An 18,095-nucleotide genomic window follows, 5' to 3' on the forward strand; every position below is an offset into this window, starting at 1 on the left:
ATAAGTCTAAAAATGAGAGAAAGTTATAGAAATGTAGTGACTGTAGTTTTCACAATGGTAGTCTCAAAAATGTGATCAACTGAAAGTGGGCAGTTTCACTTTGCCATACCCAGTAGGTTACTTGGAGATAAATCTCATTCCATCCCTTATCATACAACTGACCTTGGGCAAACTACTTAACCTCTTGAAGTCTCTCAGTTTCTTCATATGTAAAGAGGAACTACTGCTATGATGAGATCGCTGATGAGATAACACTTGTGTCCAGCAAGGTGTCTGACACATAGGAAATGTTCAGTATATGTTGGTTTCCTTCCTTTTCCTGACAGGCTCTGAGTAACATGTCTCTTTTTCCCTCCACTAAGCATTTCTGGTGATGGGGACATAGATGAGAAGAAGTGCATCCAAGAGAAAGGGCAAGTTTAACTATAAAACTGTACTTGCGTCCAGATTGTGGATTACAAAATAACTATGCATAATTTCTGAATCTGAATTAGCTATTTCATATACCTTGAAAAATATATAAAAAATAAAGAACCATAAAGGAGGGCTGAACTTTTTTCAGAAAGTTTCTACAACCATTCCATCCCACCCTATTTAATTCCAACAAAATTAGCCCTAAAACAAACCATTTCACAAAGTGTACTACATGCCTACCAAGTACAGAACACTGCACTAGAAGGCTAATAAGCAACTTACTGAACATAAAAGAGGAGCACGGTGGCTGATAATGTTACCATCTTAAGAGATCAAAGCCAACTTACAGGATTAATTGTGTGTAAGAATCAAAATAACGTGCATGATAAAACTGGCCACCTCAGCACTTAGAACAAATGAAATTTACAGCAATTAAAAAGAATACAGTGAGTCACATTTTGGCACCAGAAATTTGACATTCCACAGTTTAGAACACCTAGGAAAAAAATATTTTAAGTTCATACTAAAAGTAATAACTGACAACAGGTAATTCTGCTTTATACAGAAAAACCGACATGAACTTTGAAATGCACACTTATAAATCCAAATTCTCATGTGACAGCAGGACTGGAAGAGGTGTCATTCATTCATTTGTTCATTCACTCATTCAACACATGTTTATTGGGAGACTTTGGTCATGAGGGCTGGGCATATAGATTGGGCAGCACAGGTGAAAAGTGGTATCAGCAATGATCTCAGTGAGATTCAGAAGCCAAGAAAAAGGAAAAACAATATTTTGATAAGCATCCTCTGATACACACACTATCTAGGAAGAGAATACATTTTCAAGCATTTAGATACAGAACAGCCGGGCTCATAGGAGGTGAAACAGTAACATTTACTGCTGAGGCTCTAATATTTTTATGCTTGTCTATCAAACTCATGCAGGTACCCAATTTCACAAGTAGCTGACTAATTAGGTTGCATTTTTTAAAATCCAAATGAAGACTCCATTTTTATATGAGATTTTTCTACTGAATAGGGTAAAACCAAAGTAAAAGAATCTATATTTGCATGGATAGAACAATAATGATTTTCTCCTACATGCTTCCCTGGAGATTAGAAACTAAGAGTTCTATGCCCCTCTCCCTAATGTGTATTCTAATGTAAATTCATTTGTGTGGTAAGACCACTGCATCTCAGTGAGAATTCCTTCATAAGGCCAAAAGCTAAATTATCTGATCGATATGAGTTTGGTGCTCTTTAAATTAACATCTACTATGGGAACTGCCAGTGACCCAGGATATGAAATTTTAAGAAGACATGACATCAGGTGTAACAACAGCTGAAAACACTGTTATGGGCCACTAATTTAATAAAAACATTAGGATCTCCATTCATCAACAATAAAAACTCAAGGAAGGCACATCTCTAAGGCCCAAGAAGTCAGAGGAGTAATTCTGAAGAAGTATAAAAACAACTCCTTTCTCCAGAGGACGAATTCGACCAACATGAACTTTCTTAACAGAAGAAAGGATAAAATAAAAAAGATTCCAGGAAATGCCCTTCGTTTTCCTAATTCTTCAAAATAAGGTCAATAATCTCTGCCCTTAAACGATTATAATAAAAAAAATAGATAATTCTAAAGTTTCCTCAGGGTTTCCTCTAGTATCAAGGTTTGCAGTCCTTGCTTTTCCTTTGTTACAAATGCAATTGTGCAGCAGTGCATAATAACACAAAAATCTCAGTTTTAAGGAGCCAAAATAGAAAAACATCTAGCAGTAAAAGCCTGTAAACTCACAGGCTTCATACACTTGTCAATAACCCTACTAGAAAGCACAATGTAGAAAGAAAAGCTAAGGGGAAAAATCACAGAGCTAGGTCTCTTTCAGGCTTATGTAGAAGGGGTAGGCTGATAAAACAAATCTGAGGAACCGTAATTTTTTTTGTCAGTTTGCAAGTCTATTTAAAATATACACTCATCACTTATCTAATAATTGAAAAATGAATTTCTAAATTCTTCTTTTTATTTTTGCTGTTCACTTTTAGATAACTCTATGGCTTGTTAGCACTTCTGCTATAAGATTTTAAAGAAAGAGTAAAACCAAAATAAATAAATCAATATAGTTTTGCCAACAACTATGAGAAGTGAAGAGATGTTTCAATGATAACTTGAATATTCATTATACCGGACCTTCATTTTCCCATGATTGTGCTCTTACTTTTATGTCATTTAAGTAATTTTAATCCTTTTCATTTAAAATAAGATTCATGAAATATTTTAAAAATTAGATATTTCTTTTTGATATTTGTGTCCTGATTTATATATTCCTATTAGAATCAGTCTTTGGGTAGCAGAACTGTTGTGCTTAATAACATACATTAAAATATCCATACCAATAGTTAGATCATCCAAACGGGACAGAGAACCATACAACATCATGCCACTTCTCCCTTCCATTTTTGTGTCCCTAAAAACCTCTAGATACAAATACCACTGAACTCTGATAAACTTCCATCATTCTCACCGTGAATCCCAAAGGATTACATTTGGAGAGGTTTTCCACTAAAACAGCTTATTTTGTGGCTCCAGCAACAGCTTATCAGCCACTCTGTTTTTAACTTAATATAGGGGCAGGGGCCTTGTAGCAAGTCAATGTCCATCAGAGAGACTGGTCTCAGCTGTTCTCTGGATGGGCTCCACGAAGCCTGTAGGAGTCAAAGGGCTTCCTGGGGCTATTTTGCCCATAGCCCTGAGGTGGCCTAGTAGGGAAGCAGCTTTCATCATCCACAGGAAGGGAGACTGTGATGGCTGATACGCACACAGAGTAGCCCTGGGTGAGTTCACAAATGCGAGCGTGAGATCACTCTGGCATGGCAGTAGTAACATCTTACTGGGAGGTAGGAGAGGTCATGAATATATGATGTGGGAATGAGGGTGTGGCAAGTGAGAAAAGAAGAGAAGCCGTCCCAGAGGGGGAAAATCCACTTGGTATAACGTCTGCTTCACATTCAAAACCTGCTTATGGTGCTCTGATTCTCAGTGGTTGTTCATTTCTCCTCTCTTTTCACCATGAACAGGTCTGGATAAATGTGCAGTCTCACAAGAGTCAGTGGTAAGTAGTAATATTCCATAAATTCTGTAATTCTTCTTTTGTCAGATATCATGGCATAAAGATATTTAATAATTTCATGATGCTTTATTTAGACTGAAAAGCATGTTTTTTAGTTGCTTCAGAATCCTTACCAAATACACAGTAGACACTTTAAGATCTCCATTACACAGTGTAGCATTCATTTAAAACGAAAAACCGCCCATTAAAGAGATTACAAGAAACTTCTATACAAAAGAACTTAAAGGTAGGCTTATTTATAAGAAGTCTAAATTAAATTGCTTGCTTTTAGACAGCAGCAGGCATAGCAATATGTAGGTGCTTTAACTTGCATTTTCCTTACATTTGGGTTTTTAAAAATTACAATCCATTATCAATTCCAAAGATAATCGAAGCCTTTAAAAGACTTGAGAAATAAAAGTGGAAATCAGGTTTAAAAAATAGGACAAGAAAAATAATCATTTCTGGGTCGGCTTCAGATGATGTCATCATAGGTTCTAAATGTAATAGCCAGGCAATGTACACTAACTCCTCCTGCCCATGTGACCTCTAACATCAATTGGGCAAAACGACTAATATTTCAAGAATTTTTTGGCTGAGAAGTGAGATTCAGAAGCAAAAGATTAAAGAGAGTTTAGAGTGCCAAGGATGAAACAATGTGAGTGTGAGTGTGTGTGTGTGTGTGTGAGTGTGTGAACGCGCACGCGTGGGGGCCAAGGGGAGGAGGCATGAAAACTAACTCTTCCAGCACACACCCCTTTTGCTACTACAAGGGCATCCAGCAATCACATTTGCAATAGTAAAAATGCTGAAGGATCCTACAGTATCTTTTCTTCCACAACCATCCCCTTCCTCTCCCACAAAGCCCTTCTTGCTTTACTGGTGCCAGGAAATTCTTCAGGGGTTAAATAGGGAAGTGCAGCCACTACCATTGTTGCAATAAATAAATGAATGAACCAGAACGAACCAGCAATCCATCCCTGGGAAGCAAGTATCTTATTTTCTACAATTATATACATCAGCCAGCAACTATATATTTAAAAAATTGTTTTATCTTTTCAGGTGTGTGTACACATTATAGACACACATGCATCTATACAAAAAAGCATAGTACTCTGCATGCACATACATCGAATACCTTTAAAATAATTTTTTAGCATTATTATTTCAATGAAAAGACAAATAGCTTTTAAAAATTGGATAGGTTAGTAACTTCATCTCAAAGGCCTTTTATTTTGCACATACAGCATATATAAATACACACACACACACACACACACACACACAAAGGTTTTTTTCCCCATGCTGTAGACAATGCTTAAATATCTGAGATCAGGTTGCTATGCCAACAGATTTTTTTCTAAAATGAATAAAATTATTAGGAGGGAGAAAACATTCTTGACTCCTTTCCTCCCATCCATGAAGCCGAGAGAGGCTCAGGGAGGGCGAGAGGCTGCCAGATGGGGAGGAGGGGAAGGAAGGGAAGGTGGGTAGAGGGGTGTTTGCTTACCAAAGATGCTGATTTGATCGTGGCAAAGCGCTCTCTGTTCCGGTAGTGGAGGGCCTGGCTCTGAACTGACTGGGTAGGCCGCGGCTCAGGCCTGGGATCGCCGTGGCCCGCCTCATCCCTTATGAATACATGATCCTGCAGAAATGGATAAAAACAAGGAGAAAGTCCAGCTGTGCTCTTTCCTCGCCGGCTGCCTCTCTCTCACCCCTCTTTCTGCACAAGCACTGCTGTTTGAAATGCATAGTTTAGCTCTCTGCTAGTCCCCGCAGCTCCCACGGTACAAAATGAATAAGCAACACATTGCAGCCTTCAGTTAGGAATGTCAGCTGATCGCTAGTGGGATGCCTTCTGAATCCCTGGCAGGCTTTTTCTTTACCTCCAGAATTACATATATGCAAAAGAAAAAAAGAATAGAAAAAACAATGCAATGTACAGACTCCTTAGAACAGTTTGCTTAAAACGCTGTAACCAAATAATTCCTTTAAAAATGTCATGTCCATGTCTAGCAAGGAAGATGCTGGTTGCTTTTAACATAAAAGCGAGCCTCCGCCTCATTCCCTTGAAAGATCTGCTTTCTCAATTTAATTTTATTTGAGATCTGTTCGGTAGGATCATCGTTCTGCCTAGAACCAGTGTAGGCTTGTGCTGAACTGCCTCTTTATCTTGTGCTGGGAAGAGTCGGCAGTCACTGAGGGATCCTGCTTTCCAGTCATGATCGTACACAGTTCTAGCACCTTCTCTCTACAGCTTCTGAAAGGATTTTTTTTAGATTTAAAGAGACAGGCATACAATTTTAACCAAATGATACTTTCACAAATTCTTCCTCAACTCAGTCTCAGTATGGTTACCAGAGTGAGTAGAGCTGGAATTTAATGCCCTTGACTGATTTAATCAAGTCTGTGCTTCTTGATAGGCAAAGATGATTAATCTTATTGTAATGCCCAGTGAAAAATAACATTCCCTGGAAGGATAATAATGGATGTTTCTCAAATGCAATTGAAATGACTTTTAAAGGGGAAAATGCTTTCAAAGGGTGATGCTTCTCTCTATAAAAGATGGAGTGGTCAGTCAGTAAGTAGCTCTAAACCCTTCAGAAAAAAAGATACTATAATAATTAATAGCTCAAAAACATGTACAACTATGGGGGATTTTTAAATAGTACATATTCAGGACAGGGAAGGAAAAATTAATTGTCTTATTGCCTTAGGGTTTTAGGAGAAACCATTTGCGTGAAGTCAGTTTCGCATTTTGTCCATGACTATTTGATATTTTTTATAATTGCTCTTTCCTTCATCAGAAAACAAAATTAAAGAGGCTTAAAAAATATAAAATTTTATTATATAGTCTAAAATTTTGAAAAGTCAAAACACATATATTCCTTTAGGGAAATTAAATTTCACATCCAGGTTTTTATGTAAAAGACAAGAGCCATGATTAAATTTATCATGGCTAATTTTTTTTTTTCCTTTTATAAATTTAGAATGCTGCAGATGTTGGGAAGGTTTCTACCATTACATCTATATTTAGAGAGGTTTTCCAGTTTACTCTATTGTGTTCTATCTTGTTTTCAAATAATTAAAGGACCTTTAACGCCATTGAGGGCATATACATCAAATTCAAGGGATGTTCTACTGCTGTGCTGTCTAATAAGATAGCCACTAGCCACATGGATATTTAAACTAAATAAAATGTAAAATTCAGTTCCTACGTCACAGCAGCTATGTTTCAAGGTAGCCACTAACTATGGCTACCATATTGAACAGTACAGATATAGATCATTTCTGTCACTGCAGAAAGTTCTATCAGATAGTGCTGTAGGTTAAAAATGCATCTCAAGCCACATTTTTGAAATTCATAAAAAATACTTGATAGATTAACTTAAAATTTTCTACATTAATTCCTGGGAAATCTAAAATCTTATTTCACAGGGCAGAGAGAGATTAGGTGTGGGACTGGATCTATACATTAGGTTTAAGGTTCTAGAGAGGAAGGTACTGGGATCTGCTACCATTCACGTTGATGAATATTTATTAATAAATTACATTTATCTCCAATTGATCTTACTTAATATTACAGTTCCAGAAAAGCAAGAAGCTTCAAAAGGCCAGTAATCAGAAGAGATGGACTAGGTAGAGGCCTGTGGTTTTGCAGGAGGCGTTAACAAGTTGTAGTTTTGGTGAGTATTAGTTAGCTAACAATTAAGTGCATTGACCGAGAGGGAGATCTCAAATGATGTGGCAGCAGCTAAGTTTCAAATTGTAGTAACTTGATTTACAAAGATAACCAGTGACACTAGAATCCACACTGTTCACATAACAGAATAAAACAAAATATTTTCATGTACAAATATGTATAATTTTAATATTATTAGTTTGTTTTCTCTCAGATAAATATTAGCATTTGTGGGTCAGGACCCTGCTTATCAAATTAAAAGTCAAATTATATTTGCTAAGTTTTTAAATTCAAGGATATTGGAAGACACCAGAAAAATTAAAACCAGAAATCATAATGATTTTAGTTAACACACAGTCAATTAAATAACCCGCTAAGGTATATTTAAAAGATAATGCAATTTTAGAAGTTAGTCTGAAGAATAGGTCCAAAATTTTAATCTACTCTAAATATAATAAATAATGCTAACAGTATAATTCTTTGCTTCACTCTAAAATATTTTTTCATGTTATAAAAGAATTCTTAGTTTTCCATAGCAGCTTCATAATAGAGATCACCAATACTAAAAGTCTTCAAATATTATGCAAGAGACCACAAAATGGGGCAAAATTTTAGACTAACACTGGTTATCCACTTCAAGTGCAACTTCAAATTGAAGACAAATAATGAAGCAATTTTAAAATAAGAGGAATGTGACTTGAGAAGCAAGTAAGAACAAATTAAACTATCAGCTTTGCTGGCTATATTATCTGTTGGTTATATTCCTCCTTCAAGTAGTAGTCCCTTTGAAAATGACTATACCTGGCTCCCAGAGTTTCTGAACTGAACACATTTAAGATTATATAACAAAAAGGGTCAATTTGCTATTTTATGCAGTTAGGCACCAGTGCAGATTATTTTTACAAATAATGATGAGAGGGCCAATACTGTCTTTGATACTGAAGAACGATTTTAGAAGATTAAGAACAAATATCATGTTCTACTTTACCAATACAAAATACATGGCTTGTTTATAATTTATCTTTAAAACATTATCATCCAGGAACAAAAAAATAGCTCTTTGAAACACCAATATGATTGGGAACCAGTTTTAAGTAAATCTATGTTAACCTGGTAAATTTATGTTCTTTCATCATAAAAAATAAAATTTCTTCAGATTAAAAAAAAGCTGTCGTAATGTGTGTTCAAAATCTTTAGTAAAAAGAATTAAAATTTTATACAATATAGTGAAGTATGTGAAGCATGAAGCACATTTACAGTTTACCCTGGATGATGGGCTTGACTTTTATTTAGAAGTTTTTCCTTAAGTGTGACTACTGATGCTTCTGAAATGAAGATTCATGGTGTAGTCACTTGTTTAGAGTTTCTAGATTAACTTGGAATTAACCCTGGACTCTGATATGTTTGAGTATACCTTGATCATGCTACTCACCATACTTCCTTGTCTGTCTGTGCATGAGATTGTGAGCGTTTTGAAGGCAAAGTAGGTATGGTTTGAAAAATCTCAGTCTCCCTAGCACCCAGTATAATGCTTGAGACTTAGTAGGCATTCAGTAAACGTTTGCTGAATAAATAAGCTCAAGAATATAGGTCCGAGGAGACTTGGAGAAAATGACATTTTCTCTTATATTATTTAACAGAATTCAAATTTGTATTTCATAAAAACCTGCCACTCTGTACTCTAAGAAATTCATAAAATAGTGACACACACACAAGCACACCTTTACATGGGTTGAAGTAGGTAATCTAAAAATGGCTTTTATCTAGTGACAAGAAGCCTTTTTTACAGACTCCCACACTTTTCACACTGTGGAGAAGTTATCAGTAAACCTACCATCTCTCTCTTGTTTATTCATTTCAAAATTATTAAATTATTGCCTAAGCAGGTGTAGCTATCAAAAGCTGGGGCTAGGGGCAGGGGAGAAAAAGATAGAAAAGACTATCTTAACATGGATAGATAGCTATTAGGGAGAAAAAAATGACTAGCAGAAAGCAGAGGATAAAGATGTTACTATAAAGAGGTGGTTTGTATGACTGCTCTGTTTAAGAAACATTACCTCCATATGTTAATTTACTTTTACTTTGCCAAATGTGAGCTGAAGAGTCAAAGAACCCACCCCACTCTTCAGCAAAAATAATAGGAAAGGCCACTGAAGCAAGTGAAAATTAAACTAGAACATCCTATACCCTCAAGGACATATCTTTTTTTTCTCCCACGAAAACGGTGAAAGCTGTTCTTTTTTTAAAGAAGGAAAAAAAAAAAAAGAACATTGACTAATAGGAAGGACCAAATAAAGCTTTAGGATTTAGGAGAGAATCATTTTTTAAAACAATCTTTATAAGGGGACCATGATGACTAGAATTCATTAGGCATAACTAAAATAAATTAATTAATGAACAAATACATTTAGTCTTATGATCTATAGTAAACCTTAGGCAGTAGCAGGCAAAGATAATTGATTTTCAACTTTAACAAAATAAAAGTATACCTTTTAATTGACAAATCTGAAAAATAGACTTTGTTGTTTAGGACCATATTAAAACCTGTTTGCTACTGCTCTATACATGATGATTTCGAAGAGTAGGGTAGAGGCTCAGAAGCAGGCCAAGTGATAGCATGAACACTAAACTGGATTAAAAGTTTGCCCTGGAGTCACTTGTGAATAATCAAGAAGTGAGGTATAAAGTTCTGTCCTATAAAAGCTCACCTTCATTTTAGTTCACAAAACATTGAGTGCTTACTATGCAACAGACACCGTACTAGGTGGTAGGTGAAGAGAGACGTCCTTGAGGAGCTACCAGTCTAGAGATATGGTGATGTTCTTGTTATTGGAAAAGGCAATGTGGCAAATACTAGCAAGGGGAAATGAAAGAAGTGCTTCAAGTTTATTTTGTCAGAACGCACTTTTAGACTTATGAAATCGTTCTTGCTCAAAAGGAAGATTAGATTAGGATCCCTTCAGGGCCTGTGAAAGACCAGAGTAGAGGCAAAGACTGGAGAGAAAGAAGTAACCCGAAATTCTGACGTCCAAGGGAACATTTTCAGAGTCCCACTTTACATTTTTGGTGCTTGATCTGTGATAGAACTGTCCTGCTAAAATCAGGGCATCTTTATTCTGGAGGCAGAGCAGTTAATCACAAATCACGCTCTTACTAGTTACACTTGGCCTTTAAAAGTGAGTTTACTTCCTATGTAAAATGGTACTCTGTTTCATATCTATGATTTGACTAATTTAGGATGCCTGCTTGACTGTAACAACCAAAGGGGACAAAAAATTCCCCACCCTTATTCATATAGTTTGGTATTTATTAAACATGATTCTATTGTCTAGAGTATTATTATTAGAGAAACTCTATTCATTTAAGTCTTTAAACCATAAGGATAATACTTAAGATTATTTAATCCTTTTAATCCATTATGTTCAATGAACCAAAATAGCACAATGTTTGGCATCTGGTAATCCATTCCCTGTGTTTTGTTTATGTGTTCATACATTCATTCCATAATTATTTACTGAGTGCCTGTACTGTGCCAGGCACTGTTCTAGTGTTGAGATACAGTGTGGAACAAAGCAGGTTGTTTTTGCACTAATAAAATTTACCTTCTACTCATGAAATAATAGATAAACAAATTAATACATAATATAATTTTAGATAGTGACAAGTATTAAAAAGAAAATAAAACAGGATAATGAAATAATGGATAGAACATTGTTTATAATATAATTTAGTGATATATAGGCTTTTCTAGGATTCTGGACATGAACTCATGCAAAACTGGCAAATTTCTCATAAAACATTGATTGCTTTCTTTATAAAATAATCTTATCGATCACAAATTATGACAGACTTAGATATGCATCACCCAGAACGCCCTTAAGGAAGGCCACGCTGCTGGCAATCGTCTTTGGCTATCAGTTCTCAGCTAGAGAGAGCAGTCTTGCCCAAGTTCATACCTTCCCAGGCTGCTCATATTCAAAGATGGATCTAGGTGGGAGTGTCAAGGCCTGGCCATTTTGGCTCAGTCTGGATAACTGCGACGAATCATTTTAGCTCCAGAGCTCCCTAGGGGGTTGGTTGATGCTGCTGTTGGGCCTGCATCTCAGTTCAACTTTGCCCTCTGCCCAAGGGGGCTTCCTTCTCTTCCCTTCTACAATTGTTGACCCCAAAGGACCTTCCTAATAAAAAAAACCCCTGCTGTGCTAAACCATCATAACTCTGCTTCCTGGTGAATCCAACCTACAATATAAATGTCACCTGTACCTACATACAATGTAACAGAGCTACCATCTCATCTGCATGGAGAAGGGACTGATCAGGGCAGTCACTTTTGGAAAAAAAGCCCTTTCCAAGTGAAATCGTAAGTCATATATTCCTAATATATTAATGAAGCCAAATATATAATGCCAGAGATAAAAGCAGACCTTGTGTGGGGTGAGGTGTGAATGAGGCTTGGCTCCTGAGGCGCCTCTTTACAAAACAGCTTGAAAGTCACATTAGAGATTTGCTTCTTCAAAGATTATAGGAATAGAAACACAGAATTTTAGAGCTGGAAGGGACCTGTGAAATCATACAGAACAACTCCTAATTTTGCACATAGAGAAACTGAGGCCCAGAGAGGTTTGTGGCTTGTCCAAAGTAAAAGAAAACTAACAGTGGTAGGCGGAAGTATAAATGACTTTCCTCATTCCTATAGCTCACTACACAAAATTTTCTATTCAGAATTTAAGATCCTGTTTCATTTATGTTCCCAAGTGAAAAACTTAGAAATTCAAGTAAACCAATAAATATAAACTTTCTGAATAATTTTTTAATTTCTATTGTGTTTAAAGATAGTATAATTTTATTTATTTATTTATTTTTTGAGGAAGATTAGCCCTGAGCTAACTACTGCCAATCCTCCCCTTGTTGCTGAGGAAGACTGGCCCTGAGCTAACATCTGTGCCTGTCTTCCTCTACTTTATATGTGGGACGCCTACCACAGCAGGCTTGACAAGCGGTGCCATGTCCGCACCCGGGATCTGAACCAGCGAACCCCCGGCCACCGAGAAGTGGAACGTGTGAACTTAACCGCTGCGCCACCAGGCTGGCCCCATCATAACATAATTTTAAACTCATGCATAGGACTAAATGAGTTTCATGAAGAGATACCATATTTACCATTAAGTTTTCATCTATAATATATCCTGTTTTTCTAGCCTGCTTGTATTTTTCCCCCTTTTCTTACTGTGGTAAAATACACATAAATTTCCCATCTTAACCATTTTTAAGTGCACAATTCAGTGCTATTAAATACATTTATAATGTGCGTCACCATCACCACCATCCGTCCCCATAACTTTCTTCATCTTAGAAAACGGAAACTCTATACCCATTAAACAACTTCCCATTTCTCCCCTCCCCGAGTCCCTGGCAACCACCATTCTACTTTCTGTCTCTATGATTTTGACTACTTTACCTCAAAGGCATAGAATCACACAGTACTTGTCTTCTTTGTGACTGGCATACTTCACCTAACAATGTTCTAATGCTTCATCCATGTCATAGCATGTGTCAGCATTTCCTTCCTTTTTAAGGCTGAATAACGTTCCATTGTATACATACACCACACTTTGCGTAACCATTCATCCATTGATGGATACTTCAGTTGCTTCCATGTTTTAGCTACTGTAAATAATGCTGCTATGAACAAGAGTATACAAATATCTCTTTGAGATCCTGCTTTCAATTCTATTGGATATTTACCCAGAAGTGGAATTGCTGCATCCTATGGATTCTATTTTTAATTTTTTTACCGCCATATTATTTTCCACAGCAGCTGTACCATTTTACATTCCCACCAACAGTGCACAAGAGTTCCAATTTCTCCACATACTCTCCAACACATTAATTTCTGTTTTTTTGATAGTAGCCATCCTAGTGGGTATGAGGTGGTCTCTCATTGTAATTTTGATTTGCATTTCCCTAACGATTAGTAATGTTGAGCATCTTTTCATGTGTTATTGACCATTTGTATATCTTCTTTGGAGAAATGTCTATTTGAGTCCTTTGCTCATTTTTGATTTTTTTTTTTTTTCGGTTGAAATTTTTTTTTAAAATATGTTGTGTATTTTTTCTTTCTTTCTTTTTTTTTTTTTTCCTGAGGAAGATTTGCCCTGAGTTAACATCTGCTGCCAATCTTCCCCTTTTAATTTTTTTTGCTTGAGGGAGATGCGCCCTGAGCTAACGTTTGTGCCAATCTTTCTCTATTTTGTATGTGGGTCACCACTATAGCACGGCTGCTGACAAATGGTGTAGGTCCACGCACAGGAACTAAATCCAGGCCGCTGAAGCACAGCGTGCCAAACTTAACCACTAGGCCATGGGGTCGTGTTGTTGAGTTTTAGGAGTTTTCTATATAGTCCGGATATTTTGTTTTTTTAAAACTTTTCACATCATTTTATTTTTAATTATTTAATTATTTTTTATTGAATTAATGATAGGTTAAAATCTTGTGAAATTTCAGTTGTACACTAATGTTTGTCATTCGTGTTGTAGGTGCACCACTTCACCCTTTGTGCCCACCCCCCACCCCACCTTTCCCCTGGTATCCACTAAACTGTTCCCTTAGTCCACATTTTTAAATTCCTCATATGAGTGGAGTCATACACAGATTCTCCTTCTCTAGCTGGCTTATTTCACTTAACATAATTCCCTCAAGGTCCATCCATGTTATTGCAAATGGAATGATTTTGTTCTGTTTTGCAGCTGAGTAGTATTCCATTGTATATATGTACCACATCTTCTTTATCCATTCATCTGTTGATGGGCACTTAGGTTGCTTCCATGTCTTGGCTATTGTAAATAATGCTGCAATGAACATTGGGGTACATAGGACTTTTGGGATTGCTGACTTCAAGCTCTTTGGATAAATACCCAGTAGTGGGATGGCTGGATTGTATGGTAATTCTATTTTTAATTTTTTGAGGAATCACCATACTGTTTTCCATAGTGGCTGCACAGTTTGCATTCCCACCAGCAGTGTATGAGGGTTCCTTTTTCTCCACAACCTCTCCAACATTTGTTACTATTAGTTTTAGATATTTTTGTCATTCTAATGGGTGTAAGGTGATATCTTAGTGTAGTTTTGATTTGCATTTCCCTGATGATCAGCGATGATGAGCATCTTTTCATGTGCCTATTGGCCATCTGTATATCTTCTTTGGAGAAATATCTGTTCATGTCTCCAGCCCATTTTTTGATTGAGTTGTTTGATTTTTTTGTTGTTGAGTTGTGAGAGTTCTTTATATATTATGGATATTAAGCCTTTGTCAGATATATGACTTGCAAATATTTTTTCCCAGTTAGTGGGTTGTTTTTTTGTTTCAATCCTGTTTTCATTTGCCTTGAAGAAGCTCTTTAGTCTAATGAAGTCCCATTTGTTTATTCTTTCTATTGTTTCCCTTCTCTGAGAAGACATGGTGTCCGAAAAGATCCCTTTAATACTGATGTCAAAGAGTGTACTGCCTACGTTTTCTTCTAGAAGCCTTATGGTTTCAGGTCTCACCTTTAGGTCTTTGATCAATTTTGAGTTTATTTTGGTGAATGGTGAAAAAGAATGGTCAATTTTCATACTTTTACATGTGGCTTTCCAGTTTTCCCAGCACCATTTGTTGAAAAGACTTTCTTTTCTCCATTGTATGCTCTCAGCTCCTTTGTCGAAGATAAGCTGTCCATAGATGTGTGGTTTTATTTCTGGGCTTTCAATTCTGTTCCATTGATCTGTGCACCTGTTTTTGTACCAGTACCATGCTGTTTTGATTACTGTAGCTTTGTAGTATGTTTTGAAGTCAGGGATTGTGATGCCTCCCGTTTTGTTCTTTTTTCTCAGGATTGCTTTAGAAATTCGGGGTCTTTTGTTGCCCCATATGAATTTTAGGATTCTTTGTTCTAATTCTGTAAAGAATGTCATTGGGATTCTGATTGGGATGGCGTTGAATCTGTAGATTGCTTTAGGTAGAACGGACATTTTAACTATGTTTATTCTTCTAATCCATGTACATGGAATGTCTTTCCATCTCCTTATGTCATCATCCAATTCTCTCAGAAAGGCCTTGAAATTTTCATTATATAGGTCCTTCACTTCCTTAGTTAAATTTACCCCGAGGTATTTTATTCTTTTTGTTGAGATTGTGAATGGTATTGTGTTCTTGAGTTCTTTTTCTGTTAGTTCGTTATTAGAGTATAGAAATGCTACTGATTTATGCAAATTGATTTTGTACCCTGCAACTTTGCTGTAGTTGTTGATTACTTCTAAGAGTTTTTCAATGGATTCTTTGGGGTTTTCTATATATAAGATCATGTCGTCTGCAAACAGCGAGAGTTTCACTTCTTCCCTCCCTATTTGGATTCCTTTTATTCCTTTTTCTTCCCTGATTGCTCTGGCCAGGACCTCCAGTACTATGTTAAATAAGAGTGGTGATAGAGGGCATCCTTGTCTCATTCCTGTTTTCAGGGGGATGGCGTTCCGTTTTTGCCCATTGAGTATGATGTTGGCTATGGGTTTGTCATATATGGCCTTTATTATGCTGAGGCAGTTTCCTTCTATGCCCATTTTGTTCAGAGTTTTTATCATAAATGGCTGTTGGATCTTGTCAAATGCCTTCTCTGCATCTATTGAGATGATCATGTGGTTTTTATTCCACAGTTTGTTGATATGGTGTATCACGTTGATTGATTTGCGGATGTTGAACTATATATTCTGGATATTAATCCCTTCTCCAATATATGCTTTGCAAATATTTTCTCCCATTCTGTGGGTTGCCTTTCTACTATGTTGATATTGTCTTTTGATTAGCCTGCTTATATTTTGAAGTTAACTCACTCAGTTTTATTTACAAATGTTTTTCAATTTTCTTCCACCACATTTCCTCTATGTATTTCATAATAAAATAGAAATACATTATATAACTTAAATTCTTCCTGACAAACATTTTTTGTGGATCAAATATATCTACTTTTTATTTCAGAAGATAAATTAATATCTATTCTTCATAAGTGATTACACCAAGGAGAAAAAAGTATTGAAAGGCCCATGTTACCACAAGACAGCTCTATACCAGCACACCAAAATTAAAATTAAAACACCCAATGAGTTTGCAGATGGCCCAGTGGTGTAGCAGTTAAGTTCACATGCTCCGCTTCAGCGGCCTGGGGTTCGCCAGTTTGGATCCCAGGCGTGGACCTAGGCACTGCTTATCAAGCCATGCTGTGGCAGGCATTCCACATATAAACTAGAGGAAGATGGGCACAGACGTTAGCTCAGGACCAATCTTCCTCAGCAAAAAGAGGATTGGCGGCAGATGTTAGCTCAGGGCTAATCTTTCTCAAAAAACCCCCCAAAACAGAAAACAAACGACAACAACAAAAATCACTCAATGAGTTTAATACCAGGGTCTTCTTTGTTGTTGATTATGCCAGCAGTATCTTTTTTCTAATTCTGGGTGCTCATTTGAGGTCCTGGAGTAAAAAGATCCAATGGAATTCCTCTTCTTTTGCTCCCTCTACCCATGGAGCCCCAGAGGAAATAGAAAGGAAAGTGCCAGATCTGTCAGCATCCATGATAGCGCCTTCCAAAAAGAGAGCCCAGCAAAACCTTCTTTTCTATCCTTCAAATATATGATCACTTGCCTGTGTTCAAAGAAGGCCAGCTGGCAATGCTGAACTCCTAGCAGATTTCTGCATCTGTCTGATATTACTCCTTTCCTCAAAATGCTTCTGTGGCTTTCTCATAATCTGGTCCTTGCTGTCTCTTTGGTCTCAATTCACTGTCCACATAGCTCACCTATCTCTAACCACTCTGACCTTTCCCTTCTTCCTTGAACATACAAAGTTCTTTTTGTCTCAGGGCCTCTGAACTTGTTGCTTTCTGATTCACTCCTATCCCTCAACCCAACCTAGCTAACTTTTACTTGTCTCTGAAATTTTAGCTTAAATGTCACTTCACTGGGGAGGCTTTCTACTAATTCCTGCTAGATTAAATCCTTTTACCCAGAGTAAGTTTCATAATTACATGATATAGTTATTTGTGTGATTATTTGCTTAATCTCCCCCACAGATAACAAGTTCCATGAAGGCACGATGTCTGTTTTATCTCCTCTGTACCCACAGGGCCTACCATAGTTCCTGGTACATAGTAGAGGTCCCAACAATATTAGTTCAATAAATGAATAAGGTAATCAGTTCAGAAAATAAATGTGTATCCCTCCACTGTTCATGACCAGGGACCAATATATTTTCTCCTGCTCTTCATCCTTACCCAACTTCCTTTTCCTCCCAAGAAAAATGCACAGCCAATAGAAGTCTAAGTGAAAAAATTCCTTAAACATGCTGTCTCACTGGAATTATAATGTGATCACTGCCATTTATTAAATAAGTACATACACACCTTGCATATAACTAATAAGTTGAAAACATAGGGATTCTTTACTATAATTCCATATTATGGACTGCTTACCTAAGGTCACTCAAAATACTTTTGGGAATTCCTCCAAAGAATTATTGATAATTCTGTGAAATACTTATAGATATTGCTTTGAAAGAAGCTTTAAAATTCTTTTTTGGGGCCAGCCCTGTGGCTGAGTGGTTAAGTTCGCGTGCTCCACTTCAGTGGCCCAGGGTTTGCTGGTTTGGATCCTGGGCGTGGACATGGCACCGCTCGTCAGGCCACGTTCAGTGGCATCCCACATGCCACAACTAGAAGGATCCACAACTAAAATATACAACTATGTACTGGAGGGATTTGGGGAGAAAAAGCAGAAAAAAAAAAAGATTGGCAACAGTTGTTAGCTCAGGTGCCAATCTTTAAAAAAAAAAAATTCTTTTTCATTCTTCAAGAAGTATTTCAA

The 18,095-nt window shown here is 36.7% G+C and overlaps 1 protein-coding gene across 4 annotated transcripts in view; it reads right to left on the reverse strand.

Moving 5' to 3' along the window:
• TAOK3 (TAO kinase 3) overlaps nucleotides 1-18,095 on the reverse strand; it is a 169,097-nt gene that overhangs the window by 27,494 nt on the left and 123,508 nt on the right. For all 4 annotated transcript variants that reach the window (XM_014854724.3, XM_070516157.1, XM_070516158.1 and 1 more), the window contains exon 14: nucleotides 5,038-5,172. In XM_014854724.3, the coding sequence (XP_014710210.1) occupies nucleotides 5,038-5,172 (135 nt within the window). The remainder of the gene's footprint in view (nucleotides 1-5,037; nucleotides 5,173-18,095) is intronic.

The sequence above is a fragment of the Equus asinus genome, chromosome 8 (assembly GCF_041296235.1).
Source record: "Equus asinus isolate D_3611 breed Donkey chromosome 8, EquAss-T2T_v2, whole genome shotgun sequence".
NCBI classification, from domain to species: domain Eukaryota; kingdom Metazoa; phylum Chordata; class Mammalia; order Perissodactyla; family Equidae; genus Equus; species Equus asinus.